The sequence below is a fragment of the Galeopterus variegatus genome, unplaced genomic scaffold (assembly GCF_000696425.1).
Source record: "Galeopterus variegatus unplaced genomic scaffold, G_variegatus-3.0.2 Scaffold0, whole genome shotgun sequence".
Taxonomy (NCBI): Eukaryota; Metazoa; Chordata; class Mammalia; order Dermoptera; family Cynocephalidae; genus Galeopterus; species Galeopterus variegatus.
Genome location: NW_007726111.1, coordinates 1424950 through 1441817, shown reverse-complemented (window position 1 = coordinate 1441817; position 16868 = coordinate 1424950). Strand labels below are relative to the sequence as shown.

General features: G+C 35.1%; 1 protein-coding gene across 1 annotated transcript in view; it reads right to left on the bottom strand.

Moving 5' to 3' along the window:
• Positions 1–796: 796 nt before the first annotated feature.
• SEMA3E (sema domain, immunoglobulin domain (Ig), short basic domain, secreted, (semaphorin) 3E) overlaps positions 797–16868 on the bottom strand; it is a 264619-nt gene continuing 248547 nt past the window's right edge. The window contains exon 17 of the mRNA XM_008579274.1: positions 797–2370. Coding sequence (XP_008577496.1) covers positions 1912–2370 — 459 coding nt within the window. The 3' untranslated portion in view covers positions 797–1911. The remainder of the gene's footprint in view (positions 2371–16868) is intronic.

Sequence of the window (16868 nt, the reverse complement as noted above, 5' to 3'; positions counted from 1 at the left end):
TTAATGGAAGAATATTTTCTGTAAATGGTGTTTCATTGATTTATCTGTTTGCTTTGAATATTTCAGACACGAACTTTGGTAAGGACCCTGTGATCTGTATTTATGGTTCTATTTTTCCAAATTGGACAGGGTCTTACTGAAATACAGTTTTTTAAAAAATAACTTCCCATACATGCTGTTTTCAGTTACTATTGGTAAGCAGCAATGCCCTCTGGTGGATTCTCAGGTAAATAGCAAGTGGGTTTTTTGGAAGATGCCAGTTTTCAAAATATTTGTATTTGTTTGGGGCATATCTGAATAAACTTTTAAAATATTCTTAAAATACTTATGTATTTGTTAATTTTAGAATGAAATTTTAAGTCATTAAATGTTATCAACACTTGAACTTAATTATAGCGCTTATAAGCTATCTTTGAAAAGTGAAATAAATAGTACTTAAAATTAATTGTTTGTAATTGTTTTCATGTATACTCTACTTACTTTCAATTTTATTTAAATGAAAAAGTATAAACATTTTTATATTTTACAAAGGTAATTGGTAAATATTTTAAATAGGAAAAGAAAAAACTTCAAGAAATAAACATTCTCAAAGGTACAAACTTTTGAAAGCATGTATAAGAGAAAGGTAAAAAAAATGCTCTAATCATCTCAGTAGTTAAATGAACTAATAAAATAATTTTCCTCTCGGTTAATATGAAATAGGGCTGAAAATTTGGTATCTGAGAGAAAAATGCCTTAATATTTTTTTTTTCCCACAAATAAAACATTGTGTTTCCAGAATATATTAGATCAGGGAAGAAGGTTACAAGTTTAAGTTTTAATAGAACTTCAATGCTGCAATATCTTTATTTTTGACTTGTGAGGTAATAAATAATCTTTAAACTTATTACCTCCATCATAAAGCATGACATAAGCATTAACATGTTTTTTATTTCCGTGGACTAGATGTATCTACTGATGATCTACTTTCAGATATTTCTCATCTGATCATTACATCTTGAACACAGGTGGCAATGCTCAGATTTTTGGCCTATGAATATGCATAGTCAATAAAAATGTAAATAAAAAATAAACAACAAATCTACCGTAGACAGGTATCTGTAGAGAAAAAGAAATGTACGAGAATACACTTTGCAACCACAAGAGGGTAGCAAATATCTTCTAGTTAGAATCTTAACCATAACTCCATTTGTTTTGACATGCTTTGATATTGTTCTGAGAAGTCACCTTAGCTTCATTCTTTCTACGTCAGAGTGAAATTTAAAGGATGCATTTTTGTTATGAAACAGAAATATTACAAATGTGGTTTAATGAATTGTCTATGAAGGGCACAAGCCTCAGGGTGACCACATTTTTTCTTTCATGGTTTACAGCAATCACAACAACCTGCTACTTAAAACTAATAGTTTACACAACACTAATACAATAATTCCTAAAAAGTATAGAAAATACACATAAGACTTAAAGTACCTAATATTCTGCATATTTTACATCAGAGTGGAAAGGAACATTTCAGAAGGATCAAAACATTTATTTTTATGTTTTCCATGATTATGATCTTCTCTAAGTTTTCTCCAATATTCTTATAACTTTAAGTCCTCCAAAGGTAAAATAATAATTGCTATGGACAAGCAGCAAGTACTCAGAACTACAGTTATCATTTTTTGATAAATATAATGTGAAACCATTAAGCAACACATTTGTTTAAAAAATTAGTTAATATTATGTGAGGTTTATCAAGTCCAATGAGAATGTAGAATAATTTATCATAACACCCTGACAGTCATGTTATTTCTGTATTACAGAAATCTCTTTTGCATAATGCAAAAAAGTTGGATGTTTTTTCATTATTTGTTTTTCTTTAGGGTCCAAATATAAATTCTTCAGACACTAGTAGATGGTTTCACCCCATCAGGAGTCCTGCGTGTGCCTGGGCAGGCGATAGTGCTCAGGTTTGGGTTTGGAACGGAGCTGCTTTTTCTGTGGGTTGGCGTACTTCCACTTGGAGGGGGACATTTTAAGCTTTTTCCTCTTCTTATCTGTGCACCATACTTTTTCACAGTATTCTTCCACTCTCTGGAAGTTGCTATAACCAATCAGCTGCAAGAATTCCTTGTACCATGGTTTTGTTCCCTGGGGGATGCCACTCTGGGCAGGACAAGGCATCCTGTGAGGCCCGTCCTCCTCATGGTCTTTGTTAAACATTTCTTCCACTCTCTCCTCTTCCACTACCTCCAAGGTGACTTTACGAACAGTATGGACAAAACTGTGCTCTACTGTCTTGCAAAAATAGGTCCCAGCATCTGACTTGCGTACCCTTAGGAAGAGTAAACCAAGATCCATCTTAACCACTCTGTCATCTGTCTTCACCTGCAAAAACAGAAAAGAACATGGTGACAGAGTACTATGCAGGAGAAAAAACAACATTCTATAACTCATTCCACCACCTGACTTGAGTTCTGTAATTTTCGTTATAACATAATGAAATACTGAAAGTCATGTCTATAAAAAGATGCTAAGTAATTAAATCAATTATGTGTGATTGTGTGTGCGTATGTACACATGTCCTGAACTTAGTTACCCTGGAGGCCAGTTCATATTAATAACTTTGAAGTCATTTCATATCAATATCTTAAAGAGCAAAGCGAGAGGGCTTCTCCCTATTGAATTCAATTTATTATTTGAAAAAAAAAATTCATTTCAGTATCACACTCAAGGTTAGAGTGACATAAAGGTTTGTCAAATTTATTTTTTAAATATCTGCTTTTGAATGGACAGGACAACGACCATTTCCCACATTCTTTCAGGAATTCTTATACCTTCCAGATCATAGTGATCGATGTTTCTACAAGGACCTTTGTTTATAGAACTGGGCTACCTTCATTCTCTCTCCTTACCAAAAAAATGAATCAATTAATTTAGTGACATCCATTACACTTCTACAAAGCTCTCCATTAACAGAGATTAAAGAAATAAACAAGTAAAATCCAGACTTTGCCTTAAAGGAGCTAACAATCTAGTAAATGTTAAGTTTTAATATACCTTCAGTGTTGAAATATCTCCTTTTTATGTTTTTAAAATAATTACTTATAACATTATTTTTATAAAAAATTAGTTACAATTCAGGGTAAGAAGAGCACAACAGGATTTCAATGAATAACTCATATTTTACAACAAATGGTTGTACTAGAGAGTAAACAGTTTGACATTAGGCAGAGCTACATCCAATCATTGGCACCACCATTTACTAACTGTGTGATATAGGGCATTTATGTATATTTCCTGCCTTAGTTTTCTTCATAAAAATTAGAATAATCTAATAGCTTGAATGATTGCTGTGAGTTAAATAAAATAACATAGGTGAGGATACTTGGCATATGCTATTGATAGTTACCTCTACCTTTCCTATATACATTCTTCTAGCTAAAAACAAACTTAGGTGTGTTTTCATGTGGCCTAGAACCTTATAGTAATGCTATAAAGGTGATTCCCACTATACTGGCAGACTTCCCCTTGGAGAACACAAAAATGAATGCAATATACACCTTTGTCAATATAAAAAGTGTAGAGACAACAAGTACAGCCACTGTGGCAGTAAAGGCCATTAATAACAAGCATGCTTTTGCCCCAGTAAGATCCCGGCCAGGACTGCCAGACTTCGACCTGCCCAACCTTGATCAGATTCCTAGCATGGCCTAAGCTGCAACGTAACTACTCAGACGTGAAAACTGATTATTTATATAAGAATTCTTCAAAAAATTCGTGGAAATTTGTGTATTATCTTTTCATTCTATTTTTCCACGAACTTTTTGAAGTGCCCTGGTATAATTTGTGGATAATATGGCAAAAATGCCATTGATGATGTATCAAAAAAGATAGATGTTGTTTGCTAGTTATGGAGTATCCAAACAGCATTTGTTTTAGCCATGTAAGGTAAATCAATTACTCAGAAACTTCAGAGTGGCAAAGTTGGGGAGATAAAAGAGGCTCCATAAGTCACAGTTGCTTCCCTTGACTTGACAGGACCATGCCCTGGTAGGTATAATGCTATAGCCATTAACTCAAGAACTTCTCCAGTAAGGAACTAGGAACACCCACAAAGCAAAAGCATATTCGCTACATAGAAACAATTGGTTCTATAGATAGGTTTTGCTCTGAGTATCTATAACACCTGCCACAGCTAACTAACTCTTCAAGGACTCGTGTTCAACAGGCCTCCAGGCCAGGTCTCTGTGCAGCCTTCTCTTCCCCCACTAGCTTTTTCCATGAATTTATCATACATGGCAACCTTTGACTACCCCATGCCTCCGATGATACTGACTCTGAACAGCACAACCTCCATTGTTTTTAAATTTGTGGTTGCATTTGATATAGATGGACCTGCCTCCTTAAACGTATCTTTTTTTTTTTCCTGTGTCATACATGCCACTATACTGTCCTCGTTCTCTTCTTGATTTCTTCTTCGTTTCTGTTTTTTTTTTTTTTTTTTTTTTTTTTTTTTTTTTTTTTTTTTTTTTTGTCTTTTTCCATGTCCGGCAACAGATCACAACCCTCAGTGTTACCCCCGTACCGGACCGGGGACCGGCAACGGGACCGCAACCCTCGGCGTTGCCCCTGCGCCTTGCTCAGCCAGTGAGCGGGAACCCGTCTGTATGTGGGATCTGAACCCTCGGGCGGGAGCGCCGCCACGCTTCCCAAGCAGCGCACTTATCCAGTGCGCCACCGGGCCGGCCCCATCTTCTTCGTTTCTTTTGCAGATTCTCATTCCCCTAAGATACAATCCTTCATACTTCACTGATGTCACGTTTTATTTCCATCCTTTTGGTAACTCTTCTGTCTCATTTCAACCAGCTTCCCTAAAATGTTGTGTGTTACATATAGACAATCCAATGTTTTGTGTTTCATATTAATTAAAAAATTCTGAGAATTTCATGATCCTTTACCACCTACAATTCAGCATCTTTCCATTTAAGTGTCCTTCTCTGTCTGCTTACTCCCCTATTTCTGACAATTGCGTCATTATTCTTCCAGTCTCTCATCCTCAACTGTCAATCATGCGTACTTCTTTCTCATCATGTCCTCACAGCCAGTACATCACGAATTCCTGTCAAGATTTCTTCAGTGGTGACCCTCATAAACACTTTTCCCTCTTCACTATTTTACCACAATATTAGATTCTCAAACTTCATGACTGTTTCTTTGACATTATCTCATGGCAGACTCCCCCAGAGTCTTCCTCTGTATATTCCTTCTTTTATGTCCAACTTTATTCTGTTCAGGACCTCTGCTCTTGTCTCTGCCCAGAAGGGCTTCCCTAAGGCTGGTTACTTATTCTGAATGACTGAACCAAATATTATCTCTTCAAATAGGCCTCCCTCACATCCCTGTGAAAGTGTCATCCCTCCCTTATTACCATCTTTTCACCTGTTAACCTTTATGCACCTGAGTGTGCAACATAACATGGAAATATATAACAATAGACATTCAATTAATTTTCTTGAGGTACCCTTTTTATTTCAACAAATGGGTACTCTTTAAAGCTCACTTTCCTTTGTGATGCTCCTGATTGTGAACTTAGATCTCTATTGCTTGCCTGAGCAGACGAAAATTGCTCAATTAACCAGATTCTGCCTTTCTAAATCTAGATCCCCAAACAGCTTAATGTAGTGTTTATCAAGATAGGGTTGGTAGAACAGGTGCATTTCTGGAGGTCAATGAATTTTCTATAAGGAATTCTTAAATTAGTATGTGTATTATCATGATAATCAATATGAACTAATAAACTATATTTGGGGTCATGTGGAAGATCAACTCCAATGTTAGTATTTGTGTTGATCATAGATTCTGAACTATTTTCAAAACATTAATGGTTTCCAGATGCTAAGAAGAACAAAGATGGATTTAATATGTTAATGATACGTTCCAGCCAAATGAAAACCAAACAACATCCCTATGTAGTAATAAACATAAGAAGTTTTGAAGTTACTTGAACAAAGTATTGGGGGGATTGAGTCCTCACATGGAATACAGTGCTACAGAGTGCTATAGGTGGAAAGTTTTATACACACACATACACATTCACAAGTAGCAGACCATATCCCATATTGCATTCATGGAGAGATCTACTTCACCAAAAAAAAAAAAAAAATCAATATATTGAATAAACATTTTAATGATACATAGATTTGTTTATATTTTATTCATAAATTTATTTTGATTCTGTATTTGAATAAAAGCTGCAATCATAAAGAATGCATGTGTTGTTTCATTCTTGTGAATGTTTAATGAATATTTTAAAAGAATTCATGCTAGCAGCCTAAAATGTTTTATTTTTAAGGGCTGGGGCAACTCATACATTGCTAGAATCAAATCTTTCCTTTCATAATTCCTTCTGCTGTCAATTCCCTGCATCACCACCCTATTTCCCACTTCCACGTCTTATTCTTGTCTTATTCTCTCTTTCATTGTCTTAGTGAACTCCTTTCTCCTGTCCACCAATCCATTTTTTTTTCATTTGCCTCTAGGATTAGTTAGATGTTTCACTTCCTTTATACTTTCTTTACAGCCTATAAAGATCTCTGCTTTTTTGTAACCCAATAGCATTCACAGTTTTAGTACAAAATCTGTTACTTATATTCCTCTTCAAATTATTTTTCCATGCAAGTCTTATCTCTTTAAACGTATCATAAATTTCTTAAGAACAAAGGCCTATCTCCTTATTCATCTAAATTATTCCATAATGAGTACAGTGCTCAGAACACAGTGAAAAATGAGAGTGTGTTAATTTGTGCATGAGGCATAAACATGCAAGGCACTGGAGGATGCCAATAAAGATGTATCCAAAATTATTCACACTTCCAGGTAAATCCAATGATAATTTGAATAGAAGGTAAAGAAGCATGATTTCTGGAGCAGTTAGTAACTCATTGGGGTGGGGTGGTGCTTCAAAAATATGTAGGAAATGTAGTTCTAGGATACTGCCTTTGCCTAAAACAATCTGCATACAGACATCCACATTGAATATCATCCTATATTGTCTCTCTACTTTGTCTCCTGTGAAAGTGAATAATACATGAGAACATATAAAAGGCATCTAGCTTAGTTTCTGGCATACAGCAGCAGTTTATGAAAGTGTCTTAAAACAAAAAACCAAAGTAAAAACAAATACAAATCCTTGACCACAAACAAATTTCAAATCCTTGAAATTAGAGGGTTTTTTTTTTTTTTTCAAGTTTGGCATATAAAGGGGGTATTTCTTTCATAATGAGAAACCCAAGTTTGAGAAAACTTCATTATATACATATGAAGTCCAGACCGATTCACAAAGACATGGAAGCATGACAATTATCATGGGAATTATCCTTCATAGTTATTTGCATGTTAGAGATAGTGCTTTTCTGAAAATTTTGTACTCCCCTCCTGGTTATAACAAATCTGCCTTATAAAGTCAGGAATAAAAACTATTTTAACTCTCAGTCTAGAGGACCATAAATTATGTAGGTTAAATCACCTTGAAAGCTAAATGTATGCTTCCATGAACTATGAATACCTAAAAATAAAAAATGACTTAGAAATTTGTATTTGAAGTCCTTCCATGATTTAATCTTTCCACTTTAGTTAACTTGGGTAACTCCAACATCAAATCTTGATTACAGAATTGGTTTCATCCAGCTGTGCTTTTTCTATGTCTGCAGACCAGATTTCCTTGGTCAAGAAGATAGTACATAATACATCATTTCTATCAACTATTCTTATAGCCAATCTGTATAAATATAGAATGTTTTGCTGAAAATGGTTTTAATAGTCTTAGCTAAAAAGATTGATTCAGTATGTTTCATAATGTCATAAAAAAAAGTAATTGAACAAAGATCGCTGCACATCTGGTAGCTAGTCAGGACAAAGGAGTGATTCCCATGCATATCAACCATATGGCTATGCATTTTTCACAAGAAGGGGATAGACATTGGCCTTGAATTGGTTTAATTCAGAATATGTTAAATAATGAAATCAGTTTTAGTCAAGAAGTAAAGACCAACAATTTGTATATTTATCTGTTTGTTTATCTGACCCTCCTTCAGTACAAAAAATATATATATGTATACATTTGGTTGACTTACAGAAAATATGCCCCATATTATACCACAAAAATAAAAATTTTATTTCACTAAAAACAATTTCTGATGTGAACCTGATGTATGTAGATTGTTATCTAGTAGAGAGAGGATGAGTTGATTAATAGCTCATTTTGGGAAACCCATCACACCATATGGAGAACCAATGTGGTGAAGAAAACTTACTATTTCTAATACAAGAAGATACCAAGAAGAAAGTCATCATAAATAAGAACTCAAAACCATAATGTAAAAAAGTTAGATTCAAAAACATCAACTATATCAAAAAAGAAATTTATGACATTTATATTAAAGAATGGATGAATATCTAGAAGATGTAAAGAACTCTTTCTAGTCAACAAAACAGAAATAAAAGAAAAAAATGGAAAATTATATTAGTATAAATAGGCAATTCAGAGAAGGAGAAATTCAAATGTTTAGTAAGTATGCAAGTTAACATTCAACTTTACTGGTGATCTTAGAAATACAAATTTACATGACACCACCTCATATCCAGAAGAAAGACAAACATTAGATAATACCAAATATTGGTGAGGATGTGGGGAAATAGGAACCCACATGAATCGCCTTGGGAGTGCAGATGGTGCAGAAATCCTGAGAGCAAGCTCACAATAATTGCAGAAATGAAGGAGGTTGACAGACAATAATGCAGAAACTTGCACTCAGATCTATAAGGGCTCGTTTGCTGAGATAATTATTAAAGATGTGGCAGTGAGAGTTAATTACACTCTGGGTGCCCACACGTAGGCTAATGGATCAATTAAGAGCAATGGATGCATGCTAATGTTTGCTCAGTAGCCATCAGAAGGAATGAAATGGATACACACAGCAACAGGGTTAAAATGTAAAAATATAGTGCTGAGTTTAAAAAGTAAGAAGCAGAATAAAATCTGTAACATAATAGATTTTATTTATTTATTTATAACATAATGGATTTTATTTATTTTTATAGATCACGCATAATCAAAACGTTATATACTTGTCCAATATGCAAACATAGTATTGGACTTACTGCAATCATTACATTGGACTCGGGAAATGAGAAGGAGGTGTTCCAGCCACAGCATGACAATAAGTGCATTTCCTCAAGGCAGCATCACAGGGTAAGGTGAAGACAAGGTGCCCAAGAGCAGTTCAAGATAGCTGTTCCATGGAGTTAAAACAATGTAGTCCAGATATCCAGCTGTATGTTGGGATATCTTCATGTAGATATACATTGTTATTATGTAGAAGACCATATAAACTGTAATTTGCACTAGAACAAGAGGAATATGGAAGTGAAGGGAATTTGAGATTTTGAGTATCTCAAAGTACCTGGGTCCTGGGCTTGCTGCACTACCATGTTACCTGGTTTAATCAGATGCACAAAGTCAGAGTAGCCTCAGCAGGTAAGACACAGATCTGCATCTGATTCCACAGATCTGGGAAGATATGTTTAATTTTCAAAAAATATTTAGGATTCTTTTGGAAAATTAACAAAAGAGAGTTCTATTTAAAACTCTAGTTCTGGGCCGGCCCGGTGGCGCACTGCTACAGTGCGCCGCTTGGGAGCGTGGTGGCGCTCCCGCCGAGGGTTCGGATCCCACATACAGACCGGTTCCCGCTCACTGGCTGAGCGAGGTGTGGACGCAACACTGAGGGTTGCGATCCTGTTGCCGGTCCCGGTCCGGTACGGGCGCGACACTGAGGGTTGCGATCTGTTGCCGGACACTAAAAAAGACAAAAAACAAACAAACAAACAAAAACTCTAGTTCCATTTCTATTTTTATAATCACAAATTGCTTTATATTCTCTATTAATAGGAAATGTGTCTTTGCCACTGCAAAAAAAGTTAAACGATATTAATGGGCTTATCTGCTAATTATTCCAGAACCAAAAAAAAAATTGTGATACATGATATTATAAAATATGCTTGCCAAGGCTAAAAAAGTAAATTATGAATATTTACCTGTTGCAAAGAGTTGTTACTTTAGAAAAGATGGGAACATTTTTTTTAATAGACTGAAAAAGGAACATCAAAACTACTAAACAGATGTTTCAAATGAGGCAAGAGTTCATGCACTTTATGTTATAAAAACAAGAAAAACAAAGAAATAATATTCATGTGCAACAAAACCCAATGTTTTCAGTGCATATGTAGAAAGACAGAAATGTAAACTTATGACCGTCATTGATCCCTTGCACTTACTGCCATGGGATGGTAAAAGTAAGGAAAATATGAGTCATCTAGCAAATGAGATGGTAAAATAAGAATTAGATTTTACTTCATAATTCTAGTTTTGATGATTTAATATAACTGCAATATTTAAAGTTATAATCTGTATACTCCATTTTTTCTTTGTTTTCAAAGGAGAAGCTGTCTTCATAATGCATAGAACTATCAGTAAAATTATATTTGAATTTAGACTGGACAAATTTAGCACAGATGAAATGAACTCTAAGTCATGTGGAAGGAGCTGCTGATTGATAACTTAACCATGCCTATTAGATTTCTCAACAGTATTTAATTGACTTTGATGAATCTATCCTACTTCGTGGGTGGTCTGAAGGCAGAGCTGAAAAGTGACAACTTTTAGCATAAAGCGAAAAAAAAAAAGAATTGAGAGTGAAGTGTGAAGTTTTGGAGTCTTGATGTCAATTTACATTCTCTCTTGGATTTCCTATAATAAACATGCATATTTGTGCATTATTTAAACAGTTTATACAATACGTACAATTAGTTATTTTAAAGTGCGATATTTTATTTAAGATACTCTCATGTATTGTCTCTTAAATAGAGAATCCCTAATAGAAAAATCAATAAGGATCAAGGGGAAAAATAATTCCTCCATGCTTACCAAAGGGATCTATAAATTATGATGCTGCTGTTAAGGACCAGCAGTTTGTTCATCTGCCTTACAGCACCCTGGCATAAGCATAAAGAGTATTTCATGTATGTTGGGGCTGCCTCCAAATAACTCCAGAGGGGAATTATGTAAACTTACTTAACCACTCCTAGAACCAACCTCGTTTACAGTGTCTTTAGGATATATTCTGATTTTTGTCAGTAAATGACTGAAGAATAAAGTCCTAAAGAATGCACTCAAGAAATTATTCACATTGATTTGTTTTATTGAAAACTAATTGCAATGAAATTTTAATGCTCACTATAAAGTGAGGGCTTAGTTTTTCATGTAACGATTTTTTTTCCCAAAAAATACAGAGAAATTTTTCATAAAATCATTTTATAAGGCTTCTCTTGTATATGCATTTTCATTAAGCCTTTAAATCAGGGGCAAAAACTTTTCCTGTAGAGAGCTGTATAGTAAATAATTTGGGCTTTGGAAGTCATTTGGTCTATGCTGTAACTACTCAACTTTGCCATGTAGCATGACAACAGCCCTAGACACTGGGTAAATAAATAGGTGTGGCAGTTTTGAAATTAAACTTTATTTACAAAAAGAGGCAGAAGGCCAGATTTGGTTCCAAGGCTGTAGTTTGTCAGTTTCTGCTTTAAGTCATTGTCAGGTTCATAGGAATGTATTTTTAGATTAAAAGCAACATATTCTAAACTCAGAATATTCAAAATGTGTATCATATTAAAGTGAGAAATTATTTACTAATCTCCTGAGTAGCTGGAAGAAACTATATTTTTCTTTATCATGACAATTGAAAATCACAGTCAATTAATTAACAGACATTTACGTCTAATCAACCACTGATTTTTTTTTTTTTTTTCCATTTCATTGTCAGGATTTCAGGGGATGAGGGAGAGAGCGAGAGATGAATAGGTGGAGCACAGAGGATTTTTACAGCAGCAAAACTATTCTGTATGATACTGTAACGGTGAATACACAACATTACGCATTAGGTAAAACTCATAGAAAAGTAAAATGCAAAAAGAACCCTAATATAAAATTAAGTTCACAATAATACATCAGTATTGATTCATAAGTGTAACAAATGTACTATGCTACTGCAACACATCAATAATAGGACAAACTGAATATGAGGATTGGGGAGTATATGAGAATTATCTGTACTTTCTGCTCAATTTCTCTGTAAAACACAAACTACTCTAAAAATAAATAAAAAATTAAAAAAGAAATCTAAGCAAATGATACATATTAAGTTCTCGTTACTTACTCAGTTTGAAAACATAGTGCTTATGAATTTCAGAGGAAGATAAATGCATAGAGAAAGACTTCAGTTGCACAACCAAGTGCTTTCACAAGAATGAATTTCTCACTTAAGGATGTTACTCAGGATTACACTGTTGCAATTATTTTGGAGGCTTACAAATTCAAGTATATGACATTGCAGAAATTGGGACTTCATAAATTAGGATATAATGATGATTTAGATGTGCTGATAACAGTTTTGTTTTCTGTTATGACAAAACATAATTTATACTCCCTTCCTATAAGAAATATTTCTGCTGGTATTCCAAATTAAAACTATATGTAGAAATACTTGTATATGGCCCCTGAATTCAAGTAAAGGTAGAACACTGTTGGAATAGCCAAACTTGGTTTCTGTAGGTGAAATGACCTTATCTACATGCATAAATGCTGTTCTTTTCTTTTCTCTTAATTCAGAGAACAAGAGGTCTCTCTCTTCCTTCTTTTTTTTAATTTATTTTTTGAATTGAAACATAATTGACTATACATATTTATGTGGTATAGAGTTAACTATCAGTATTTGTGTGCAGAATGTGATAATCAATTCAATATTATTAACATGTTCATCATTACAAATTGTGATTATTCTTTGTGTCCCTTATGTAGTGACTCCCTAAGCTCCCTCCGTCTGCCCCTTTTGCACTCTAGTAACTATAGGCCTGTTTTTTCCTTCTGAAAGTGTGCCTGCCTTGTATCACTTAACATAATTTTCCCCAAGCTCATCCATGTTGCTGCAAATGGCAGAATTTCATTCTTTGTTATGGCTGAGTAGTGTACCATTGTGTATATATACCTCATTTTCCTTATCCAGTCATCCACTGATGGACATTTAGGTTGGTTGCATATCCTGCTATGTAAATAGAGCTGTGATGAACATGGGAGCGCAGGTATCCTTTGACATTATGATTTCCATCCTTTTGGGTAGCATACCCAGAAGTGAATAGATACAGCAATCTCACTTCTGGGTATATACCCTAAGATACAGTAGATCTATCTTTAGTTGTTTGAGAAACCTCCACACTGTTTTCCATATTGGCTGTGCTAATTTACATTAACCAGCATTTGTTATTCTCAGTCTTTTTAATAATAGCCCATCTAACCAGGGTGAGGTGATGTTGCAGTGTGGTTTTGATTTCCATTTCCTTGATGATTAGTGATGTTGAGCATTTTTTCATGTATCTAATGGCCATTTGTATGTCTTCTTTTGAAAAGTGAGTACTCAGCTCTTTTGTCCATTTTTTAATTAGACTCTGTTATTGTTTTTTTTGTTTGTTTTTGTTTTTGTTTTTACTGTGAAGTTGTTTGAGTTCCTTTTATATTCTGAATATTAATCCCTTTTTGGATGCACAGTTTGCAAATATTTTCTCCCTTTCTACAGGTTGTCTTTTCACTCTGTTGATTGTTTCCTTCGCCATGTAGAACATTTTTTAGTTTGATATAATCAAACTAAAAAGTGTTTTAGTTTATGTTTATTTTATGTTTTGTTGTTTGTGCTTTCGGGGTCTTATTCGTAACATCTTTGCCTGGTCCTACATCTTGAAGAGTTCCCCCTATGTTTTCTTCCAGAAGTTTTATAGTTTCAGGTCTTATATTTAAGTCTTTAATCCATTTTGAGTTGATTTTGGCATATGGTGAGAGGTGTGGGGCTAGCTTCATTCTTCTACATATGGATGTCCAGTTTTCCTGGCCCCATTTACTGAACAGGCAGTCTGTTCCCCCATTTATGTTCTTGGTGACTTTGTTGAAGATCAGTTGGCTGTAGGTTTGTGGGTTGATTTCTGGATTCTCCATTCTGTTCCATTGGTCTATGTGTCTGTTTTTGTGCCAGTACCATGCTGTTTTGATTACTACAGTTCTTCAGTATAGTTTGAAGCCAGGTAGTGTAATGCCTCGCGTTTTACTTTTTTGCTCAGGATTGCTTTGGCTATTGGGATCTTTTGTTGTTCCATATAAATTTTAGGATTTGTATTCCTTTTTCTATGAAGAATGTCATTGGTATTTTGATGGGGATTGCATTGAATCTATAGATCACTTTTGGTAGCATGGATATTTTCACAACATTAATTCTTCCAATCCATGCACATGGAATGCCTTTCAATCTTTTGGAGTCTTCTTTAATTTCTTTCAGCAGCATTTTTTAGTTCTCATTGTAGAGATCTTTCACTTCTTTGTTAAATTTATTCCTAGGTACTTTATTCTTTTGGTAGCTATTGTAAATGGGCTTACTATCTTGATTTCTTTTTCTGCTTGATCATTGTTGGTGTATAAGTGTGCTACTGATTTTTGTGTGTTGAATATGTTTCCTGAAACTTTACTGAATTTCTTTATGAGCTCTAGGAGATTTCTGTTAGAGGTTATGGGTTTTTCTATATAGAGAGTTATGTCATCTGCAAATAGGGACAATTTGACTTTGTCCTTTCCAATTTGAATGCCCTTTATTCCTACCTCTTGCCTGATTGCTCTGGCTAATACATTCAATACTATGTTGAATAGGAGTGGTAAGAGTGAGCATCTGTGTCTTGTTCCTGTTCTTAAAGGAAATGCTTTTAGTTTTTCCCATTCAGGATGATGGTAGTGGTGGGTTTGTCATAAAAGGCTTTTACTGTGTTGAGACACTTTCCTTGTATACCTAATTTACTGAGAGTGCTCATCATGAAGGGATGCTGAATTTGGTCAAATGCTTTTTCTGAATCTATTAAGAAAATTATATGGTTTTTGTCCTTGATTTTGTTATATTTTTTGTTGTTTTTTTGTTTGTGTATGTGGACCATCCTTGCATACCTGGGATGAATCCCACATGATCATAGTTGCTGTAGATTGGATGACCTCCCAACTTCATTGAAGCTTAAATCCCCACTGTAAGTTTTGACAGTAGGAAATCCTATTATGATAATTGAAAGGTGGGGCCTCAAAAAGGAGATTAGGTCATAGTACCATGCCATAGGGAATGGATTAAAAATGGTGGTCATGGAAGTGATTCTGAGTACCTTACAAGAAGAACACGTGAGAGGTTAGTCTCCTCTCTGCTCTGCCATTCTCTGCCATGTGAGATCCCTGGGTCACTGTTGCTGCCACTAAGACCCTCAACAGATGTGTTCCCTGGGCTTTGGACTTTCCAGCTTCAGAAACTCTAAGCTTAAGTTTTTTTATTATTTGTAAATTACCCACTTCCATGAATTTTGTTATAAGCAATGGAAACAGACAAACACAGAAAATTGGTGTGGGGACAGCATCACAAGATGGTTCTGGGCAGTGAATCCATGGAGGGCCCCTCAGACCTGTTTCCCAAGACCATTCTGCCTCCCTAGGTCTTTGGCCTAATGGAAAATTCAGCCTACAAGATCTCTGAAATGCCTTCAGGCCCTTTCTCCCATTGTCTTGGCTATTACCACCTGTCTGCCTCATGGCCATGCTAAAGTCTTTAGCAACCAGTCCTGTTGGATTTTCCTGTCCATTGGATTTTCCTGTCCATTGGATTTTCCTCCTGAAAACGCTTTCTGCTTCTCTACCACATGGCCAGTCTGAAAATTTTCCAAATCTTTATACTCTGCTTCCCTTTTAATTATACATTCTGGCTTTATATCATGCCTTTTCTTCCATAACTCAGCATAGGTTTTTGCAAGTAGTCACGCAGTTTTCTTAATGCTTTGCTTCTTAGTTTCGCATCTCATAAAGCTTTTGGGCATGAAGAGAATGCAGCCAAGTTCCTTGCCAGTTCATAGCAAGGGTGATCTTTGCACCAGTTCCAATAAACTCCTTCTTTTCATCTGAGACCTCCTTAGAATGTTCTTCACAGTCTGTATTTCCATGAGCATTCTGGTCTCCACCATTTAACCAGTCTCTAAAAAGTTCCATACTTTCCCTGGTTTTCTTGCCTTCTAAACTCCCACCAGCAGCTAGGCTTTTTTCTAGACTGTCCTTCAAATTGCCCCAGCCTTACTTCAACATCCAGTCCCAAAACTACTTCAGTATTTTCTAATGTTTCTTATAAGCAACACCCTGCTTTTCTGGTAACAATTTTCTGTATTACTCTGTTTCTGTTGCTTAAAACACAATACATGGAACCAGGTAATTTGTAAGAAAACAAAATTTATTGCTTATAGTTCCTGAGGTTGGAAAGTCTAAAGTCCAGGGAACACATCTGCTGAGAGTCTTAGTGGCAGCAACAGTGACGCAGGGGTCTCACATGGCAGAAAACAGCAGAGCAGAGAGGAGACTAACCTCCTCTCAAAATCACTCCCATGATCACCAGTTTTAATCCATTCACTACAGCAAACAGCATGGTCTTACATCTGGATCACCTTTTAAAGTGCCCACCATTCAATTATCATAATAGTATTTCCCACTGTCAACACTTAAACAGTGGGGATTTAAGCTTCAATGAAGTTGGGGGTTCATCCAATCTAAAACAATAGTATATAATTTTTTTGATGTGTTGCTGTTTTCTATTTGCTAATACTTTGTTGAGGATTTTTGCATCTATGTTCATCAGAGATATTGTTCTGTACTTTTCTTTTTTTCGTTGTATTTTTGTCTATTTTTGGTATCAGGGTGATGCTAACCTCAAAATGATGGA